The sequence below is a fragment of the Mustela erminea genome, chromosome 11, assembly GCF_009829155.1.
Source record: "Mustela erminea isolate mMusErm1 chromosome 11, mMusErm1.Pri, whole genome shotgun sequence".
In the NCBI taxonomy this organism is placed as follows: Eukaryota; Metazoa; Chordata; class Mammalia; order Carnivora; family Mustelidae; genus Mustela; species Mustela erminea.
Genome location: NC_045624.1, coordinates 45,396,171 through 45,419,327, shown reverse-complemented (window position 1 = coordinate 45,419,327; position 23,157 = coordinate 45,396,171). Strand labels below are relative to the sequence as shown.

The window sequence follows — 23,157 nt, the reverse complement described above, 5'->3', positions numbered from 1 at the left end:
ACTTCTTTACTCTTCAGTTCATAAGACCTGAAGTTTGGAAATCAGCATCTGAGTCAGTCATGCAGCTTGTCCCAGGACATCAGTGTTCAGAGAAAACAGCAGGCTCAATGGGCACAATGTCACATCCATGCCAGGATGGGAGAAAAAACTTCTCTTTCATCCCAAACCTCCTGGGCTTTTCTCTTGTCTCTAGTGGAGCCACAAAGTCATACTAACGCAGCTGTCAGCAATCCAGAGTGGGTGCCCGATTTTCCGAGTTTTCCTGCAGGGAGCACCTCACAGGTGATACCATTTTCTCTGTTTATTTCTGGCTTACAAAGGTAATTGGAACATCTCTTTCCTAGGCAGTCCCTTGGATTCGAAAGGGAAGATGAGATGGACTTGGTATGTGTTTGGAACATAGAATGCGTTCCTTCATCTACCAGTGTTGATTCCATTTGTCCTAGGCTGTGGTGGAATGGTCAGCATCTAGAGTGAGGTGGCTGTTTGTGGTCAGATAGAGACTTGGATGATGGCTTCTCCTTTGTCCAAGGTGATGTATCCTAATGGATTCATCTTTTCATCCAAAGAGTTCCAATGAGGGGACAGGGAAAATTTAAAATGATTCCAAGGAGCCTTGGATGATTTAAAAGGGAAGCTTGACTTTCTAGTTTCACTCAGTGGACCATCTAGATAGTTGGACATGCCATATTTCTCTGCACTTTCATGGGTGATGAAGTTAGAAGGAGAGTCTTTGGGAATTTCCCTGGATAGAGGCATTCTGGTGGTTTCAAGGGGCTTGGTGTCAGGAACCCTGGGGTGAATTTCTGTAGCTGCTTGCCTGACGCTGGGTGAGTCAGGTTATCCCACAGGTTTTCTGTTTCCTCCTTAGGAAATTGCTGGCAGGGAATGTTCTGCTTCCAGCAAAACCCTCCTGCACTGTCAGTGGGCATGAGGGCTGTTGCAGCCACTCTGGAAAAGAGTATGGTGGTTCCACCAAAAGCTAAAAACTGAACAACCCTAGGATCCAGCAGTTGCCCTCCTAGATATTTCCCCAAAGGGCACAGAAATGCACATTCAGTGGGATACAAGCACTGTGATATATACAGCAGCATTATCAGCAATAGTGAAACTATGGAAAGAGTCCCAATGTCCATTCACTGAAGAATGGAGAAAGATGTGGGAGATCTGTATCTATATCTCTATCTGTATCTACTCACAATGGAATAGGGCCCAGCTTCAAAAAGAATGAAATCTTACCATCTGCAAGGATGTGGTTGGATATAGAGCGGATTAAGCTCAGCAAAATCAGTAGGATAAGACCAATCCCCTATGACTTGACACCTACGGAATTTTCAGAAAGAAAACAGATGAACATAGTGAAGGGATAAAGACTAATAAGGAAACAGACTCCTCCTTAGAGCACAAACTGAGGGTTGCTAGAGGGCAGTGGGGGGAAGGGTTCAATGGGTGATGGCTATTAGGGAGGGCACTTGTTGTGATGAGCTCTGGGTGTTCTCTGCAGGGGAGGAATCATGAAATCCTATCCCCAAAGCAAAGGAGTTATCACTGCATGGAAACAAATTGGAATTGAAGTCAATGAAGAAAAGAAGTAGACCATGTCCTGCCTCATGAAGAGTGAGGTAAAAAGGGTATGATTTTCACTCTCCTATTCTGTAGATGATCATTTTCAAACACGCTGTGGTAGGACACACTAGTTTCTTATTGCATAAGGAATCCTCAGAAAGCTTCAGTGAAAGATTCAGATCTCAGAGCATGTACATGTTCCGTTCATAGGTTCCTGACAGTTTGCCCAGGTACAAAGGTAAGTAGAGAGAAATAGGACAGAAGAGGAAAGGAGGTGTTAAGCATTGAGTAGGTAGCCTTTTCCCTTTCTCATGAAAGGCTTGGGCCAGAGTAATTTTGAAGAAGGAGGGGGGATCCCAGAGCTTTGCGGCAGATGGGAGTTCCAGATATGCCTAGAGCTGACAGGAGTCCCTGAGGTGAGCTGAGCTAAGGGCATGGCAGGCCTGATCTGCCAGGGTTGAGATGAGATGGGGTGGTGGAGGGCTGAGTTGAGGCCCCGAGGGGGTCAGGCAGCGCCTCCGGCTCCGGGTTTTGTGGCAGGAGGTAGACACATTGACTGCATTTGCTTTGGGAGGTTGCTCGGTGGAGGCCAGGCTGGGCTGGGACCTTGCAGCGGAAAGCCTGGTGAGGAGCCCATGCTATGTTTCAGAGAATGTTAGCATCTCTACATGAGCCAGGCTTGGGTGGAGAAGGGTTCCCACCCCTCCTAAAACCCAGACAGGACATGTCAGTCCAAGGTGGGCAGCTCACTGGAATGTGGGTAAAGGGCATCCTGAGAGATGGAGGGCCTTTTTCAAGTTCTTCTAGGGACACGGCCTTAGGCCTTCCCAAAGGTCTGAGAGGCCCTGTTCTTGGCCTTATAGATGGAGCCTCTTGACTCCCTGGGCCACCTGACCTGATTCTGCTGACCCCTCACTGAGGCTCTATTGTCATCACGTCCACAGTAACCTAGACTCACAGGTACTCTGGGGGAGCTCTGTAGCAACTTCTGGTTCCCTTCCTAAGCCCAGGGTGGCTGGGCTCTTGGGGTGTGCTCAGCAAGGAAGAATAAAGGATATGGGGTCTGTAGGTTGGGTGCAGGCCCCTTCCAGGCCCCACCTTGTGCCCTACTCTCTGGCAGCTCCGAATCCCTCTGGTCCATCATAACCTGGACCCTGGGTCCAATTCAAGCTTTGCAGCTAACTCACCGAACCACCAGGAACCAGCCAACAACCCTTCTAGACTGCAGGTTCCTCACCAGAAGAGGAACAGGAATTTGGCCTAGAAATCATCTCGTTCTTAACAGACGCCTTTGGGCTTTGAGAACCTGTTCCCCTGGCAGAAGAAGCAGGCTGCCCAGAATGGACACACACTCCAGCCAGTGGAGCATTTGTATCTGCTGCTAGTTCTCTTGGAACCTACAGATCCCAATCCCATGGGCCTGCTGGCCCATGTCCCAGTGGCCAGCACCTGCAAGCCTTTGCCCTGGTTCTTTCCCCTGCTGTCCACTCACCGGCAGACTGAAGCTGCTGGCCAAGAACTGCCCCGGGAGCAGCCCTCAGCCATGACAGTGGTTGCTGGACCAATGCACCAGCATCCTTGGGTGGGGTAACTCTGAGGCCTGTGCCTGTCCCCCGAGGCCCCAGCACCATGCAGAGCTCCAGCTGCCCGCTGGGTAGTGGGCTTGACGACACCCCCCCTTTTATTGCCTGCCTGTCTCACATTCCTTCCCATGCTCCTATTGGTGTCTCCTGGGATCCCCTCTCAAATAAACTATTTGCTCTCAAATCCTTGTCTTGGAGTCAGCTTCTGGGGGAACCTGAATCAAGACAGTACCCAGCAGAGTTACTTTATTTCCTGATCTCTGGTGTAGGACAAGTAAGAAAAGGGTGCTGGGGGCAGATCCCTGGGCTGGTGCAGGGCTGAGGGGGGAAAAAAAGAACCTTGCTTTTCACCTCTGACCTTAGGGTGAAGTAATAGGAGTGAAGGGGTAGAGCTCAGGCTCCATCTGTTTTAGGGGGCTGTAGAGAGAGATCCTAGAAATGCCGGTCCTGGCTTCCCCTCTGAGGCAGGCCCTCTGCCAGGCAGGCCTCCAGCACTGGGGGCCTTGTGGGGGGCCACAAAGCAGATACCCTCAGTGGTGCCGTGGGCCTCTGAGTGGTTGATGGGGCTAGCATACCACCTTAGCACCTGGTAGTCAGGTTCCTGCATGGTCTTCTCTACTGTCTCCTTCTCCAGGAACAGCCCAAGGAAGTTCTTGGAGTCCTTCATGTGGTGTAGGTACAGAGAGCGACAGCAGTGACGGGGTGCCTGCCTGGCTTCAGCAGGCTAGCCAGGCCAGGCCAGGCACCTGGAAGGCTTCCATGTCCACACAGCAGGTACCCTATGGAGACAGGGGCACCTGGGCTGGCCCCAGGGCTCGGTCACATCACATTTCAGCAACCACGTGACTGTCCTTCAGAACCAGCTTCCTCCTCCTGCCACCTGCTCCTTTGGGGAGGCATGCAGAAGAACGATGACATTGTGCCAGCAGTCTCCCCATCCTACCATCATGGTAGGCTGCTTCTTCCCAGCGAGGCCTGTGCTTTAATCTGTTCAGCAGCTCTTTGAGTGAGAGGTCCTATCTCCTGTGACACAGGTGAAGACACTGAGGCACAGAGAGCTTGTGTGACCTGCTCCAGGCTGCATGGCTGGTAGGTGACCATGGATTTGAGGTTTGATTCCTCTTTCCTTCTCTTCTTCCTCCTCCTTTTTAATAATTCAAAATAATTCAAATTTGGGTATATTATTAGCTTTTAAGTTGTTAAATATATGACAAAGAATTTGCCGTAGAGATCATTTATTTATTTATTTATTTATTTATTTATTTATTTATTTATTTGACAGAGAGAGATTACAAGTAGGCAGAGAGGCAGGCAGAGAGAGAGAGAGAGAGAGAAGCAGGCTGCCTGCCGAGCAGGAGCCCGATGCGGGACTCGATCCCAGGACCCTGAGATCATGACCCGAGCCGAAGGCAGTGGCCCAACCCACTGAGCCACCCAGGTGCCCCCGTAGAGATCATTTTTAAATACACAATTCGGCGGCGTTGATTGCCTTCACGGTATTGTGCAATCATCAGCACGGTCTATCCCCAACATTTTTTATCACTTTGTATAGCAACCTGTACTCATTAAGCAATAACTCCCAATCCCCCACTTCAGCAGCCCTGGCTCTTTAAACCTGCAGGTCCTCTCATATCACTTCCTCCTCTGGTGGCCATGAGACTCACAACTCAGTCATTAGTGCTCACCGTGGCCTCGCATGGAGGATGTCTTGGCCACTGTCCCCAACACAACGCTGTCCTGTTCACACTGCTCCCTGCACCTTGACCTTCTTCGTGGTCCTCAGACACCAACCAGCTCATGCCCCTGCGAGGCCTTCATCCTTACCGTCCCCTCTGTCTCACACTCTCCTTCCCTAGATCATCGGGTTGTTTCTCTCCTGCTTCACCCTGGAAGCTGCCCTGTGGGCTCCTCTGTGGAGAGCCGGTCTCTTCTTGTCTGCCGTGGATGGAGTATGTTCCCTAGGACTCCTATGGTGGAGCCCTAAGCCCCCTCGTGATAGTATTGGGAGACATATCACGGGAGGTGATTGGGGTTTGATGAGGTCTCAGGGTTGGGGCCCTCTTGATGGGATTTGTGCCTTTTTAAAAGAAGAGACACCGGGGCCCCTGGGTGGTGCAGTCAATTAGGCAAATGACCCTTGGTTTCCCCTCAGGTCATGATCTCAGGGTTGTGGAATTGAGCCCCGAGCCAGGCTGCATGCTCCATGCCGAGTCTGCTTGAGATTCTTTCTCTCTCTCCCTCTGCTCCTCTCCCCACTCTGTCTCTCTCTAAAACGAATAAATAAATTCTTTAAAAAAATTAAAAAAGAGACAACAGAAGGCTCACTCTTTCCTTTTCCTCTACACAGGGACACAGAAAGAAGGTGGCCCTCAGCAGGCCAGGTGGAGGGTCCTCCGCAGCCCCTGACCATGCTGGCACCCTGGTCTCTGACTTCCAGTCTCCAGAACCGTGAGAAGTAAATGTCACTGAAGCTGTGCAGCCCGTGACACTTTGTGATGGCAGCCAAAGCCGACTGATATGTGGAGGACTTGCATGGTACACCCGTTTCTCTTGAGGCCCCTCCCCAGCTGAAGCTTTTTCTCTGTGCCACTTACTGTTATCTGAATCTCCATCTAGTTTGGTGTTTGATGTGTTCCCCACTAGAATATGAGCTCCGTGAGGACAAGATTCTGTCTTGTTCCCTGCATATGCCCCGTACCAAGGAGAGGGCCTGCTCCTCCATCCGCACTGCAGGAAGAATGGCAGGAATGAAGGAAGTCAGGCTGGGTTGTTGCTGAGGCCCCTTTGCTCAGAGACACCCCCCCCCCCAAGCCCTGTCCCACTGCAGGCCGCCCCACTTGTAGCTGGGCAGGCACTTATGGCCCAAGGTCAGAGCAGGGATCTGAAATTCTGGGCCTCAGTTTGCTCAGCTGTAATCCAGACTAGAGTTCTGCCTGTGCCCTAAAGTCTCTGATAGGTGCATTGCCTCTGTGTACTGGGTGGAGAGGGTGCCTGAAGGGGCCCGTGCTTTTGGTCTGGGTGGTGGGACAGCAGTGCTGAGTCCCGCCAGCTCTCTGCTTGGCAACGCTTGGGGCAGCAAAAGGGCTCAAAACACCCAAGCTGTGACCCATTCTTCTGTGCCTCAACCCCTGGAGCCCCAGCTGTGTGAGTCTAGTAGTTTCACACAGCCTGGGGCCATCCAAAAGTAGAGTGGAGAGGAGGGACTCACTCAAAGGGAGGGGGATGTGCACACCAAGTGGGTCAGGATAAAAGTGCAGGGAGATGGCACACGACACAGGTGGGCAGGCTCACACTCAGAAGGCCCCCATCTGAGAAGCATGACGGTCTGTAGGTACCTGCCTCACTCCAGCTCACATGTGTACTAGATGACCGGGGACCAGCTCCTTCCCGAGGTTCTGCTCCGCGGAGTCTGTGGCGATGATCTCCTGAAGCCTCCGGGCCCGGAGCAGCTGGTGGATGGTGGGGCCTGTTCGAGGGTTGATTGGGCTGTGGTCTCTCACTCCTCCTGCAGGAGACAGTGTCCACCAGGTCTGTGATGGGAGGACACCCCAACTCCATGCCCAGCTAAGGGAAGAGGAGAAGAACTGCAGGCTCTGCCCTTCCCTGGGACTCGTCATCTGGGGAAGGTGACACTAGGAGACCCGGCCCTGCCTTTGCATGGTCCCCAGGCTGAGTGGGGATCCCAGACTCACTGGGACTCCCCACAGCTGGGACTCAGGTCACACACCCCTGCTGCCCCCAGGATTGCTGCCAGGGGCCAGGTAGGACAAATTCTGTACTTCGCGGGTTTCAGAATATCTTCTCAGTAGGAACGGGTTTATTTCCAACAGGGCCTGACTCTGGATTTAAAATGCTGGGGACAGTGATATCCTTCCTTCCTGCAGCAGAGGACCAAGCCTCTGATAAGGGCTGAAATCTGAGCCAGTGGGTTCATATGTGGCTCAGTCTGATCAGGGAAGGCTAGATGATGTGGTGAGGAGTTAGTAGGGGAAGGAAACTGCGCCTCAGCGTAAGTTACATGATACACTGCCTTCTTTTCCCAGCTCTCCCTCTTCCATGCAAACCTACTTGTCCATGTTTCAAGGCCCAGTGCCAGTGTCCTTGCTCTAGGAAGTCTCCTCAGATTTCTCTCTCAGTGTTAAGATTTCTTTCCTCTGTATTCCTGTGATGTTGCCTGGTGTACCTTTGTTGGCACTGATTATACAATAGGAAAGTTTTGTGAAGTGACTAAGTATCCCCTAGAGTTGTGCAGTACACTCCCTGTTCAACAGTTAATGGCAGTCCTGAATTAACTGACCCTTAAGTCTTACTGTTGCCCCTGACTGCCTGTTTGACCATGGGTGGCCACCCCTCTCCCTTCTACCTGTTTCCCTTCGTGTGCTCTGAGGAACTTGGACAATAATCTCTGCCCATCTACCCAGTTCTGATGCCCCAGAGTAGGGATTTATAAGCTAAGCCTATGGTTTGGCTTTGGATAGCCATGAACTCCCTCAATTTTGTGTAAAAACTTATGAGTGTGTGTGTATATGTATGTGTGTGCACAAGAGCTCTTGTCAGATTTTCAGGAGGATTTTGGAGCCTAGAGAAGTTCCACAGTCCAACTTTAAGGTCACTGTGGGGGATACAGGAGGAGATGGTCAGGGATAGGTAGTGTGCTCCTGCGTGTTCTCTCATTTCCTCCTCCAGGGTCAGCCTGTGAGCCACACCTTTGAGAAAACTTTCCAGGTGAGGAAACTGAGGCTGACTGTCAGATTCAGAGCCCTGCTCTTCAGCCTCCACAGTCAGGGCTCTGACCCCCACACCCTGCCCCCTTTGCAGAGGTCCTCGTGCATTCGCAGGCTGGGTGTCTCTGCAGCCTCCTTGGTGAGCACTGGCCCAGAGGACCGGTACCCTGGCACCAGCCAGTTGCTCTTTGTCAGGTGCAGCCCTGGATTCCGCCACTCGTGGAGACCCACCACTCACCCAGAGCGGAGGTCTGGAAGAGGTTTCCACGTTACATTTTAGGATGTGTTTTCGGCAAGGATCCCCAACTCAAAGGCATAGTAGGTCTTTACATATCCTGGGGGTTGCCCTTTTTCGTAGCCCTCTGCGCCTGCTCACAGCTTGCCCTCCGTTCTGGAGTGGGGGGGGTACTCCTGCTGTGTCCCCCTGCTCTGGGGGTTCTGTTCCCTCTGCCCTTACTCTCCCAGCCTCTTTCCAGAAGGAGTTTCTGGATCTCAGAACAAGCCCTACCTCTTTGGGAGGAGCAGAGCCCACACGCAGGGACCTGGACCAGAGTTAGTTTCTCTGACTGGAATTTATCTGGCTGGTAAGCATCAAGAGCATGGGAATGTTCCTGAGTGTTCTTGGTTCTTGGTTTCTGAGAGGTGATACTTTGAGTGTAGGAGCTGCTGTGTAGTAGGGGAGAGGGAGAAGGTCACAGAGGGACAGGGGCAGAGAGAATCAGAGACAGGTAGCAAAGGGACAGAGGAGACAAAGACACAGAGGGAGACCAGGTGTCTCCAACAGGTCAGGCATGGTTCCTTCTTTGGGTTTGGAGGGAAAAACGAGAACCAGATGGAAAGACTCCTCAGAGGGAGGAAACAGGAATCAGAGATGGCTAAGGTTTCTCTGGCTGAGGACAGCGAGCGTGCTCTTGGAAATTGTTTGTCCTGGGGGCGCCTGGGCAGCTCACTTGGTTAAGCACCAGACTCTGGATTTCAGTCAGGTCATGATCTCAGGGCTGGGAGATGGAGGACTGGCCCTCGTTCCAAGCTCGGCCCGGAAGCTGGTTGAGATTCTCTCTCTTCTCTTCCCTCTGCCCCTCCCCAACCTCTCATTCTCTTTCTTAAAAAAGAGAGAGAGAGGGAGAGGAAAAAAACAAAAACAAAAACAAAAAACAGTTCGTCCTGAATGTGGTTAAATATTCCTTCCTGTCTTCAGTCCTGTTTACTTAACTTGCTTAGTCAATACTTTCTTTTTGCTTAGGGCAGAAGTAAACAGCTGGGGCTTATGAAAAGCCTAGGAAGCTTATGTTTAGATAAACCGTTTAAAAAAGTGTGGCCACGTTGGGGCACCCAGGTGGCTCAGTCAGTTAAGCGTTCGACTCTCGATTTCCTCCCAGGGTCATGAGATGGAGCCCCGGGTTGGGCTCTGTGCTCAGCCAGGAGTCAGCTTATCCCTCTCCGTCTGCTTCTGCCCTCCCGCAAACAAACAAACAAACAAACAAATAAATAAAATCTTTAAAGAAAGTGTTGCCATGTAAAAACAGAACATGTGATAAAATTGCATAGAATTTAACACACACACACACACACACACACACACACACACACGCCAGTGAGACTATGGAAATCCGAATGAGATCATTGGATTGTATCAATAACAATATCCCATGGGTGATATCGCACTATTATTTTGAAAGATGTTACTGTTGGGGCAACTTGGATCAAGTGTCCCTGGGACCTCTCTGTTCCCTACAATTGCACAGGAATGTAATCTCAAAACAAAAAGTATTATGTAAAAAAGAGTGTTGCCAGATCTCTTTCAAACATCCACCGAGGAGCCAAGATTTCAGGTGGCAAACCTTAGCACGTGTTGCAAATGGCGTGTCACGAGCTGCCCCTCCCACGGAAGCTGGAGGAGCAGGACCAAGGAGAATACTTGGTACCTACTATGTGCCAGGTGTCCCCCTGGTTTCTGCCATCTTCACAGCGACCGATCAGGTAGATATTGGCACCCCTCTCCTCGCCATTCCAACCCCCCCTTATCTAAAGATTTGATAGCTGTTCAATTGTGACAGCTTCTGCGATTGATGTTTAAAAAGGAGCTTTAGCCTTTATTTCGGTGTTTGGTGCGAGATGAGGCTCTGTGTGGCTGTGTACAACTCACCAGAGAGAAGTCTGGGTTATACTGGTAAGTTCCTCTCTGCACCTTCTTCCCTCCACGAGGTCAGGTGGCAAGAACAAGAGTGGGGGGTTAGAGAGTGAGGAGTGTAGACAGCAGTTTTCCTAATCTTGGGAGTGAGATCACTCCTTTTCTCATCTCATTGACTCTCAAGCAGTTGTATTTTCTTGATGGGCCCCTGGAAATGTGCTCCTTTTCTTGAAAGTAAGGTAGAAGTCCCCATTGAATGGAGCTTCCGTGGAGCTATCAAAAAATCCCAATCAAGAAAGATGCTTAAGACAATGCAGACATTCTTAAAAAGGGACTGAAATGTCCCTGGTGTGAAGGAAGGGTTTTCAAGTTGATACAAGGCAAAACTTAGGACAGTGCTTCTCAACTGGGGTTGACTTTGCTTCCCAAGAGACATCTGGCTACATCTGGAGATATGGTTGGTCATCACAGACAGGGATGGAGTGCTGCATATTCAGCCCCCACTGCAGTAGAGAATATTTGGCCTGAAATGTCAATGGTGCTGAAGTTGAAAAAGGCTTCCTTAGAATCTATTCCTAAAAGACTTGACTTTGAGTGGATGACCCTAGTGATCTGAAGCCTCCTGGCCAGGCCAAAGTCAGGATATGTGCTGAGGTGGAGGAGGGTAGAATTGGTGGAGATATTTGAGGCTTGAGGACAGATGTTCTGGAATGCCAGGGGCATTTGGATTCATTTCTCTGGGCAGTGGGAAGCCCTGGAAACCCTGAGATGGGGCGGGCCTCCTCTGTCATCCAACTGTAGCACAGATGGTTCTGGGAAGGGTGATCTCCCCCAAGTCCCAGCTGCCCCCATCCCACTGCAGGGGCTTGGGGTATCCCCTGGGGTGTACATAGATGTCCATGGTTCAATTCCATAATTGTTAGTGGGATGCCATGTTGGACATCTCCCATATATCCCTTAATACCATTCTCCATCCTTCTGCATCACCTTGTGAGCCCCAGGAGGTTTGCCTACATGGACTCTGTTAGAAGCTCCCTTGCCCTCCAGATTTCAGCTGGGGTTGGTAGGATATAGGAGGCAAAGGGGAGACTGAGATCTGGGTATCTTTTTCTTTAGCTCCTTTGCTCTTGGCTGCTTAGGAGGCCTTCTCCCTATGGATGTCTCAGGTCTAAGACAGATAATGTCTTCAATCTGCTCCTCATCCTGGAGTCCTCTGATGGATGATTCTGTGTGTCAATTAGCTGGGCCCAGATATGTGGTCAGACATTATCCTGAATGTTTCTGTGTTTTGGACGACATTAGCATTTAAATTGGTAGACTTTCAGTACACAGACTGCCCTCCATAATGTGGGTGGGCCTCATCCTATCAGTTGAATTTTTTTTTAAACTGATTTTTAAAAATATTTATTTATTTATTTATTTGACAGAGAGAGAGAAAGAGATCACAAGTGGGCAGAGAGGCAGGCGGGGGGGGGGGGGGGGGCGGCGGGAACAGGTTCCCCGCTGAGCAGAAAGCCCGATGCGGGGCTCCATCCCAGGTGCTGGGATCATGACCTCAGCTGAAGGCAGAGGCTAACCCACTGAGGCACCCAGGCGCCCCCCAATCAGTTGAATTCTTGAATAAAACAAATGCCTGCCTTTCCCCAAGCAAGACAGAGTTCTGACAGCAGATGATCTTTGGACTTGAATTGGCTCTTGAACTGGCTTTTTCTGGTTTTCCAGCCCAATAGCCTTCATATATGAATTGCGGCATCGGGTCCTTCCAGTTCTCCAGCCCACTGGTCCACCCTTCAGACTGTGGGCTTGCTGGCCTCCATAATTACTTTAACATTTCCTTAAGACAAATCTCTTATATACATATATATGTCTATCATCCTGTTGGTTCTGTTTTTCTGGGGAACCCTGTTTAATATAACTACCTGTGGCTTCCTTCCACCCTGTCCACATCTTTGCTTATGCCATCCCTTTATTATATGCTCCCAAATTACACAACAGGAGAGCTTCAGCCTCCTGCCTGCCCTGAATACCTTCTGTGGGCTGGCATCATGGTTCCAGGCCTCTCTGGAAACTTCCCAGGTACCCAACCCTTGGGAACCAGGCACTGAATGACTGCTGGGTTTTCTTGCTATTGTGGAGGACAGTCTGTTGGGTCCTATGGGGTTAGAATTGTTGGTTTATTTAAAACCAGAACAAGACATTTGTTTGGTTGGTTGTTTGGTTTTTTGAGAGAGACAGAAAGTGGGGGGCAGTGCAGGGAGGAGGGGCAGAAGGAGAGGGAGAGAGAATTTCAATCAATGTGGAGGCTTGATCTCATGACTCAGATCATGACCTGAGCCAAAATCAAGAGTCGGACACTTAACTCCCCAAATCACTCAGGTCCCAGAACAAGACATTCTTGTCCTTCCAGCTTCCAGGGCAGGAGACCTGACCTCCAGTGCAGCAGACTCCTGTCTATCTGGTTTGTGGCCAAGTTAGTCATCCCTGGTGCCAGAAAAGGGGGCAAGCTTCTCTCTGTCTGTGGGAGGTATCACAACCCATTCCCATCTTGAGGGAGAAGAACACTGAGCCCTGAGCACTGGCTTACCTGTGGTCTCAAGGAAAGTCAGCAGCCAAGAAGCCAAGCCCTCCTCTGACCGTTTCTGCTAAGACAGGGTGCCCTTGCTGCATTCACAGAAGACAGTGACTGTTTTCTCTTATCAGCAGTGGCTTGCACAGTGATGCAGTCTGCCATCTTGTCCTGCACCCCAGGGTCTGAACGATTACCTCCAGATAAGCCGGGGTGTGCGGAGCCTGGCCTGCTGCCACAGGGCCCCACTGACCATGAGGGGACCAATGGGGACTTCACTGTGCCATCAAGCTCATGCTACTTGTGACCTAGGGGAACAACTTTGGTCCTCACAGCCAGAGAAGTGGGCACACAATTGGGGAAACTGAAGTCTGTTAGCTGTCCAAAGTCGCATGGCAGCCCATGGCTGGCAGATTTGAGAGGAGGCTGTGGGACTGGGCACCCCTAGTCACCCCTGATGGACCAGGCTCCATCCCTCGAGGAAGCAGGGCAGGGGAGCCACAGCCTTGGCTGTCATGGCCCTGGGTTTATATGAGTTTGTGTTAAGGTGTGTTAGTGTTCTGGGGTGGGGTGAAGTCCCTAGATCCCCTTCTGCATCTCCCCAGGAGGGGCAGACCAAGGAGAGGCATGGGAGGAGCCAGGGGATGGGGACAGAATTCTGAGGGTGGAGTCTGGAGTAGCTGGAGTCCTCATAAGACCCAGGCAGGCAGGAAGAAGGCCACCCCTGAAGGAAGAGAGCAGGGGGCACGAGTAACCAGAACCACTTCCTCCTATGGCTTTCACAGCAGCCCAAGCCCTGGCTCTGGGCACCATGTTGGAAGTCACACTTCATTTCAGCCTCCAGGGGACCCTCCAATGACTGCAGGGCCATCTTCCCCAGTCATCTCCTCAGCCCCAGCTTCTTGTTCTTACCCATCTCCTCCCCCAACCCCAGACAGCCATTCAGGTGGCGCTGATCAGCCAAGGGGATGCTCACAGTTAGCCTTGAACCTAAATGACCCTGTCCCTGGAAGGGCTCCTCTGAACACTGTAGCCCAGAATCGGCTCCAGATCACGGCCTAGGGCTCCTGGAAAGGCAGTGGTTATGCTCTTGGCTGACAGATATCGGGCTCATTGTTTATCCTGGCTTAGACTCAGTTTTCTATTCTTGAGAATGGAATTAGAAGTTGTAGTCACTACACGGTGTAGTCCTGAAGTGTAAATGGGAATTAATACGTACAGAGTATGACGCATGGGGCTTGATCACGGGAACCATGGTAATAGTCATGGTCGGTGCTGTTACCTGGTGGCTAGGCCCAGGGTGTCTGTCTGTCTCAGGTCTTATTCCTTTCACCTGCCCTTTACCATTCTCAGTCACCTCTCTGGTCCTGCAGGGAACATGCTCATTGACTTCAGTCCCGGCCATATGAACCACCCAGTGCCTGTGAGTCCTGCAGAGATAATCACTCCCTCCTGCTCTACTGCCCAGTGAGATGGGCTTGTGAGCTGGAAGGGAACATGTAGGACACAGGGCTAGGGGAGGGGGCTCCCTGGGGGGCTGGGCTTCAACCCCCACTCTCGGAGGCTTCTCTGCCTTCACTGTTGTCTCTGACATTTTCAGGACAGTAGGTCCGTCCAGGACGGGACCAGTCCTTTGGGTGGGATAGTAGATGGGTCCCCAAGTTGCAGAATTAGATCCCTTTTGAGGGCATGTTTCTCATCACAGGACTGTACTGAGATGTGATATAGCGAGATACGATCATTGAAGACCAGCTGGAAGGGTCCTTCCTTCCTTTCTTCCTTCCCTTTCTTCCATCCTCTCTCTGTCATCTTTTCCCTCTATTGTCTTTACCTGTTGTGACGATATTATCTATCCATCCATCCATCCATCCATCCATCCACCTGTCTGTCCATACTTCTCCTTCTTCCCTTCATTGTCTACATTTGTTGTGACTATATTACATGTGGGGGTGTGAACCGCCGCCCAAACTGAGTACTCAGATGTGATACTTAATGGGCTTCTCCCCTGCTCCTTGCCTCCTGCATTCACCACCTGAGATCACTAGTGTGAATTTTATATTTATTATTCTCCTTAAAAAGAAATTTTATCACATATTTATGAACATCTACACTATCAAAGCATGTCCCCCAGTTGGTGGGACATACGTATCCTAAACAACTATTTACCGCTTATCAAATTTCAAATTTAACTGAACGTTCTGTATTTCACGTGGCAGCCCTGTTTCAGATCTGGTCATTCAGCCTAGAGGGAAAGAGCACAGTCTGGGAGTCAGGGCTGTTTGTGTGAATTAGGAAAAGGGGCCTCCTAGAGATGGACAAATTATAGAAAGGGGCCCTGTGGGATGATCAACTGGGGAAATGTATTTCTCTCCCTTTGGAAGGACTCTGAGAACAAGGTGCCCCTTCTGAATGGACCAACTAGAGAATGGTACCCTTTCCTTAAGGCTTACGTGGTCCCTTCCCCCCTTTTTCTTCAAGCATTTTTCAGCTTCCTTTCTCCCACAACCCCTACCTTTGTGTGGGGTGTACTCTGCACAGCTGGACATAACATCCCCTTCTAAGAGTCAAGAAACCTAGATTCTAGGATTCTAGTCTCAGCCCTGCCACTAATTGGCTGGATGACCTTGGGTGAGTCTTTTCCCTTGTTTGGGCCTCCTGTTTCCCTTCTGTGAAGTTGGGGAGATGGAATCCAATCCAATAATCTACAAGAGAATTCTAGGAGCCAGAAATCATTGATGGGAAAGTGCTTTGGCAAGTAAAAGATTTTTGGACAAAAGACTGTTGACATTATTTCCCTGTAGGAGATCTGGAACAGCCCCTTGAAATGATCTTGTCCAATCTCTTTGTTCAATAATTCAGGAAGCTGAGGTCTGGGAGAGGGTGTGACTTGTCCAGACACACACAGCAAGCTAGTGAGAGATTGGAGAGACAACGTCAGTGTACCCTCTTTTCCACTAGGTGTCCCCACAAGCTTGGAAGTGTGCAGAAGCCCCTCCTCTCCTCGGGACTCTCCCTGCATGGGGCCTAGTCAGCCCTAGCAGCTCCAGCCCTTCCCTCAATGTGTATCTATTGGAGTGGACCCTTCTCTGGACTGGGCCGGAGAGGCATCACATTTGAGCAGGTTTTAGAAATGCTTGTGGTGGAAAGATCAACAGGCAGAAGGAGGTTGGGTGCTCCCGGTATGAGACCCTTGGCTTGGAGGCAGTATCCTCAGACACAACATATGCATGGCCAACTGGGTGTGTCCTGGACATGAAAGCAGTCACCCTGCACCCACCCTTATGCCTCAGACCCCTTCCACACGTTCCTCTGGTGGACCTGCAGGGGGCTGCATGATGGCCTGTCCTTAGAGGTCAGCGCCTCAACCTCCATTTCCAGTAGGCACTGGCCTCCATGTGACAGCTGCCTCTGACACCCTTGTGGGCAGACTAGGGGACCACATGTCCAGCATGATGGTGGCAGGCACCCCCCCCCCCCAAGGCCTGAGGAGGAAGGGCTCCCAGCTCTCCTTGGTGGCCCTCCCCAGTGCTGTGAACTCTGTTTCAGGTTGGGCTCCCCAAGCTGTCCTGGGCCAGTTTTCTTCCCTAACACCGCTCCTTAAGGACTAGTCTCCATTTGGGATTTTCCTTGCCTTGTCCCGTACCCTTCTCTCTCTGTAACAATTTCATCTCTCCCTGCATGAGTTCTGCAGCTTCAGCCTTCCTCCTGCTGTTTCTGGAGTGTTCCTTATGCCAGTGGTGAACTCCTTCAGTGGCCACCCTGGAGGACAGGGACAGATGACAAACACACAGATCACGTGCTAAATGCGTAGCTGGCGACCTCCTGGCATTTATTACGTGTGAGCCCCTTTTAAAAAATACTTTAACATTGTGATTAAATACACATAACTTAAAATTTACTGTCTTAACCATTCTAAGTGTGCAGGTCAGTGACATTAAATGCAATCACGTTGTTGTACAAACTGCACCACCGTCTGTCTCCAGAACACTTGTAACTTCCGAAGCTGTGTCCATGGAAAAACAACTCTGTGTCCACTGAAGAACTACTCTCCATTTCCCTCTCTCCCCAGGCCCCTGGCAACCACCATTCTCCTTCCCACCTGTATGAACTTGACTACTCTGGGCACCGGGCACTAGTGGAGTCATGCTGTGTTTGTCTGTCTGTGGCTGGTTTGTTTCACCAAGCATGATGTTTTCAAGGTTCATCCATGCTGTAGCCTATTGCAGAATTTCCTTCCTTTTTAAGTCTGGATAATATTCCATCGTAGGGAATGCCTACCCCACTGTGTTTATGCCTGCACCCATCAGTGGCCACTTAGATCATTTCCACCTTTGGCTGTTGTGACTAACATTGCTATAAGACCAACGACTTTATTTATTTATTTATTTAAAGATTTTATTTATTTATTTGACAGACAGAAATCGCAAGTAGGCAGAGAGGCAGGCAGCAAAAGAGAGAGAGAGAGAGAGCGAAGCAGGTTCCCTGCTGAGCAGAGAGCCCAATGCAGGGCTTGATCCTAGGACCCTGAGATCATGACCTGAGCAGAAGGCAGAGGCTTTAACCCACTGAGCCACCCAGGCGCCCCAAGGCCAACCACTTTAAAAAGCATGTAAAACTCGTTTAATTCTCCCAAAGGCCCCATGTGGAAGGTATTGCTTTTATTCCTCATTTTACAGTTGGGAAAACTGAGGCATAGTGTAACGTCTCTTTCAGGGCATGAGGAGGGACATGATGTTAATCTGTCCCATTGCTGATGATGGTGACTCTGACCACTTCCTTAATGTCATGTTGACCAACTTGCTTTACTGGAGCGTGACAGTTTTTCACCTTGTAATTCACAAATATCTCACAGAGAGGTACTTTGAGATTATGTAAATGTCCTGTTCTGCTTTTACCCACTAGTTTTAGCATTCATTGATGATTCTTGTCTGAATGAATTATTATGCTGGTTGTCAAATGGCGATTTGCTAATTCCATCATTCTTCATTTCCCAGTTGACATTCGAATGTGAGGAGGAACTAACTTCCTTCCTTTCCTCTTCCCTTCCTTTCCTTCCTTCCTTCCTCTCTCCCTTCCTTCCCACCCCCCTTCCTTTCTCCTTCCTTCTTTCTTTCCTTCCTTCTTCCACCTTCTCTCCGGATGGCCCTCCTGCACAGACCTGCACAGTCAGCAAGACTGACCACCCCTGGCATCCAGGAGGTCTTGTGTGCTTTGGGCAGAGTGGAAGGCCAAATCTCACCAGGACGGCAGCTGTCCTACTTCATGTTGCTAGGGCCTGGCTGAGGCTTGGTCTTGCTTCCATCACCAGTCTCATGTTGGTGGCCATGTAAAGTAGAGATTGGGAGGTGGCCAATGGGGCTGTGTGGAGAGCATATAAAGGAATCGCTTTTTCATCTTGCCAAGAGCAACCTGGAATAGACTCCTTGTCCTGACCTCTGGGAATGGTGGCCAGATGCCTCGGAAGGACTGAGGGTCACATTGTTAGGACTTTCACAATGTCCTTCCAAAACAGCTGGTCCAGACATGTTGTACCTGGTCAGATCCAAGCTCCCACCTCTGTTCTCTGGAGCCCTCTGACCCAGGTAAATGCCCAGTCCTGTCCTGCTCTCAAGGAACTTGAGGTTGGAGGGGGATCCATTCAGTCAGTCTCTATCCTGGAGCATCTTGGAGGAAGCAGCCCATGAACTCAACCCTCACAACACAGGCCTGTTCCAAGTCCTGTACTGCGCCTGCTGGACCCTGCTGCCAGAGCCCCACTGGGCACCAGGCAGAAGCCAGGGACCCCAGAACTCTTGTGGTCAGACCCGCACAAATTCAGGAGCTCAGAGACTCAGATGCCTAGAACCACTGCTGTATAGTGAAGTGTAGAACTTTACCCATGCCCATGTATGTGTGCACACACACATCATGGAACCCTTTCAGTGTTATGAGACAAAGCCATCTAAAGTGTCCCTACATTCCCCGTTCCTCCTTCCCTTCCTCTGGACCTCTGGGGCATAGAATTAATTAATCATCTGCCTTGGTTCATGACATCTTCTCAACATCGGTCCCCACAAGGTCATCTTTTATTAAACTAACGAATTAATAGAAACACTATAACAAATGCTTAAGAAACAAATGCCCTAATGACACCCAGAACATTGACAACTACTTAAATGTACCCATGTGGTTCTCCCTCACCCTGCACCCCTTCCTCCCCCTCTGGAAGCAACCACTGTTCTGAGTCATGTGGTCTTCATTCCCTTGCTCTTATTACAAAGGGCTTTACTGAAGCATTATATCCCCACAAATTATGATTTTCTGGTTTAAGTTGTTTCACATTTACACAAAGATATGCTGTATGCAGTCTTTTGGGAGTTAACTTTTCCACTCAATTCCATTGCTAAGCTCTGTAAGTAAGTAGTCTCTTGAATCTCTGAGTAGGTGAAGAAATTACAGCTGATCACTGTGAGGCCAATGCTCTTCTTGGCTAATGCTGGTTTTATGTTAGTCTGTGGCATAGAGAAATTCCATTTGATGGGGCATAGGGTCATGCTCTGTAGCTCTGCTTTGTTTAGCACCTCCATTTTATGGCCCTCGGAAAGCATATTTTTCTTTGTAAATTGTAGATATAATGATTGGGTCCTTATTTCAATGACACCTGTATAGAATGCTTGGTGCTCAATTACCGGCAGTCTCATTATGGGACAGCAGGCACTAAGTGGGTGAGAGACTGGTCCTTTTATTTCAGCACCGAGTTCACAGAGTCCTGGGCCTCCTTGTCCCACGCAGTCCAGGCCAGCCAAGGTCCCGAGCCCAGGAGCCAGCTGTGGTGCTGTGGGTGGCCCTCTCTGGGCCACTTCACTGTGCATTTACTTCTCCAGGAACAGGGAGTCAGGCATTCTCCGCATTTCCCATTTTGGGCAATCAGGACTCAGCGTGGAGCAGTGGCTGGTTTTAGGCCACCCAGAGAGCAGGCAAGAGCCATGACAGAGCCAGGACCAAGCTGGGAGCCCACGCCTGGGCCCTGGGAGGCCTTGGGCTCCAAAGCCAGTTTGAAGCACGCTCCTCCCCTTCTCCCCGCCCTCCCAGCCGGCGGGCTCCGATGAAGGGGAGGAGCTCTCCCGGCTCCGGTGACACCGTCACCAAGGCAACGCGGCCATACTGGCCCCAACGGACCTGGGGCCTGGGCTGCGGCGGCGCGGCCTCGTGGGCAGAGCCGGCGGCATGGACAGCCTCTTCGTGGAGGAGGTGGCAGCCTCCCTGGTCCGGGAGTTCCTCAGCAGAAAGGTAGGTCGCGGCGCCGCCTCCACCGCTCGGGGCCACTGCCCCAGGGTGAGGGTGCAGTCTAGGGGTACCCCCGCCAGCTCCACGCCTTCGGGAAGGAAGAGTTCCCTCCTGCCGCCCCCTGCCCGGGGGAGACCCGACGGGAGCGCCCCTTTCCCGGACCTGCTGAAACTACATTTCCCAGGAATCATCGCAGCCCCGCGCAGCGCCCACTGGCCACGCCGGCCCGCGGCCGCGGTCCAGCGCTGGCATCCCGCCCCTCCGGCGGAGGAAGTGGCACGGGGACCCGCACGGGGAACGGCACGGGGTGGGGGCGGCGGCCCGGGGTGGGGGCGGCGGCCGGGGGCGGCTTCCTCCCGGCCTCTTAAACCACGGTCGTCTTGTCGCGGCCGGCTGGGAGCGCATGGCGCAGGCCTGGCAGTCCGGCGCCGTTGCCCGTTCCACCACCTCCACCCTACCGGGAAAGAAGGTCCCCCAGTGGGAACCCAAGGAGCCAAAACGCGTTCCCGATAGTTGAACCCTTCAGTCGTGCTCCTCGGCAGTGGGAGCTTGAGGTTGCAGCCTTGGTTGTTTTAAACTTACGTTGTGTTGCACCGGGAGAGTTTTCGGAGTGCTCAAAAGTTGGGGAGGTCCTTTGCAAGCGGTCTGCAGTGGAGGTGGGGACACTGTGGGACAGAGGTCGTTGGAGGTTACCGCGTAAGCCAGTGTAGGGACAGCAACTATTCCATATTCTAACTCAATCTGTGCAGAGTGACCGAGGGCTTGGCACTCACGGTGTCTGTGTCGTGTTGAGTAGGGGCCATGGGCAGCTGTCTAGGTTAAACATACAAAGAAAATCTTTTTTTTTTTTTTTTAAGATTTTATTTATTTATTTGAGAGAGAGGTAGTGAGAGAGAGCATGAGCGAGAAGGTCAGAGAGAGAAGCAGACTCCCGGTGGAGCTGGGAGCCCGATGCGGGACTCGATCCTGGGACTCCGGGATCATGACCTGAGCCGAAGGCAGTCAGTCCTCCAACCAACTGAGCCACCCAGGCGTCCCAGAAAATCGTTTTTTGAAGGGAAAATTGGAAGGGCCTTGGAATCAGGTGGGGCAGTTCAAATACCAGCAACTGGTTAGCAGTGAGAGCTTGGATCCGTTACTCACTGTCTCAGTTTCCTTTTCTGTAAAACAGAAAGACCCACCCTTTGCAGATTTATGATGGGGATTAATAATATATAGTCAGCCCCTAAGCATCGTATGCACATAGTAGGTACCTGTATTCAGCGTTGTCTTCACCCCCCCATCTCTCATCTGCATCTGTTTTGAAAGTGTCTTTCTTTGCTTTTTAAAAGTTTTTTTTTTTTTTTCCCTTTTAAAAATGTTTACATGCACTGTGGCTTCATTGTATCTGCTCTGTTTTATGGCTGGTTGACCTTTTGTCACCAAGTCCTGGCCGCAGGATGTCAGTGACACATCCTGTGAGGCTACCCACTATTACCATTTCTTTTCAGTCTGGACCACCAAGCAAAACTGTCAGCTTTCCTCATGCCTTGCCTTCCTTGAGTTCAAAGGAAATCCACAGTCCTTACCTGCTCTCTAAGGCTCCCCCATGTCTTGACCCCAGTGTACCACCCCAACGTGGGTTCCAGCTTCTCCCACATGCTTTCCCCGGTTCCACCCATGGCCCACCCCAAGTCTGTTTCCTCCAAGTGGTCTTCTTGGATAACTCCAGTCGGAATACCTGACTTACCTCGTCTGTGACTTGCTCTTTGGCGCTCACGTTACACTTTATATGTCTGCCTGTCTTGCCTACTAGAACAGTCCGCAGAGCTGACACCTGATCCGGGTGGAGTCTTGGCAGTGTGTGGCTCATGGGGCCTCCTCTCCCTCCCATTTTTCATCCAGGCACACTGAAGCTCTGACCTGACAAAGGAGTTGCCCACAGTCGCTCAGAAAGTTGTAGAGAGCTGGGACCGCAGTCCAGTTCAGCTGTTGTCCTTGTCACCTTCTGCTCCAGTGCCGAGACCATGTACCCCCTTCAGGGCTTGGCACAAGGCAGGCATAACCTGGAGAGTTCCCATCCTAGTGTGAGGTACCTTCTAGATGCCTGTTTGTTTTCTCAGATCCTCGTAACAGTCCTGAAAGACAGGAATTCTTACTCCCTTTCCTGCAAGATGAGCATGAGACTGGAGGGCTAAGGAACTTGCCCAGGGCGAGCAAGGGAGAGCTTGTCACTCGTCTCCTCAAAACCTTCCATGGGCTTTTTACTACGACCAGAATGAAATCCAAGGGAAGGCCTCACCCAAGCCTCAAGGCGCTCTAGGACCCTGCTACAGGCTGGGCCTCTGGCCTCACCTTCCCCTACCACGTCCTCTGCCCTCTACCCTACATCACACCCAGCTATTCTGGCCCCCGTCCAAGCATGGTCTGCCCTCAGGGAGAGTCATGCTAAAGTCCTGCGGTGTCAGGGTCCTCCAAGGTGACTCCTCGTGCCCCAGCCCCCCCTTCCTGCAGCAACTTGACCCCATCCTAACTCTGCCACCCATTCCAAGCGGTCCTGTCCCAGGCCTATTGCTATCCGCACCCCACCCTTTCCGGAATCTGTGTAATCTGTCATCCTCACTGGCAGCTCACCTCCCTTAGCAGCCCGCCTGTCATAAACTGGTCTTCAGTCTCACTCACATGTGCATTCCACAGTTCCTGCCAATTGCTCCCAGGCCCCTGGCTCTGTTGTGATCTCTCCCTACTTCTTAGCCACCCATCGTTAGAATCACACCCTCAACAACATGCTCACCTCCCTTGCCCTTCTCTTTTTTCCTCATGCTCCCCCCACCCTGAGTTTTCAAATTCACCTTGCCACTGCCCCCCCCCCCCCACCTGGCCTGAAGCCCTGAATGGGGCTGGAGATAAACACACCACCATGTGGTCAGTCCCCTGAGGCTTATAGCTCTCCAGCCGGCTCCCTCTCTCCGCTCTGGGATGGCCGTGTCACACCTGCCCTCACCTCCAACTGCACAGCTCCTTCCCCATTCTTGTTTCACAGAGAGAGCTCCCGACAGGCTGCACCACCACAGTTGTAAACCTTTCTGGGCCCGGACCCTCACTCTGCCTCTGTCCCTGCTCCTGCGAGTGAATTCTGCGTACTCCTGGGAAAGCCACCCCCTCCCCGAGTATCTGTCCCCTCTTGCCTGCGTGAGGGCACTGCTGCAGTTCTCTCTCTCTGTTGCACATACATTTTGTCTTCTCTCCTTGTCGCCCCTGCAGAATCCCATCTTGACCCCCAAGTCTCTCCAGCCAATTTTTCTTCTCCCTCTTACAGCCAAATCCCATGAAAAAACTGGG

The 23,157-nt window shown here is 51.3% G+C and overlaps 1 protein-coding gene across 6 annotated transcripts in view; it reads left to right on the top strand.

Annotated features, from left to right (window-relative positions):
• The first annotated feature begins 19,652 nt into the window (after nt 1-19,652).
• Nucleotides 19,653-23,157, top strand: part of MINDY4 (MINDY lysine 48 deubiquitinase 4) — a 118,432-nt gene continuing 114,927 nt past the window's right edge. For 5 of the 6 annotated variants that reach the window (XR_004277122.1, XR_004277121.1, XR_004277120.1 and 2 more), the window contains exon 1: nt 19,653-19,839. Coding sequence is in view for 3 of the 6 variants with exons in the window: in XM_032306034.1 (XP_032161925.1) it covers nt 19,777-19,839 (63 nt within the window). In the remaining 3 variants the exon portion in view is untranslated. The remainder of the gene's footprint in view (nt 19,840-23,157) is intronic. The other variant, XM_032306033.1, reaches the window with a different exon arrangement.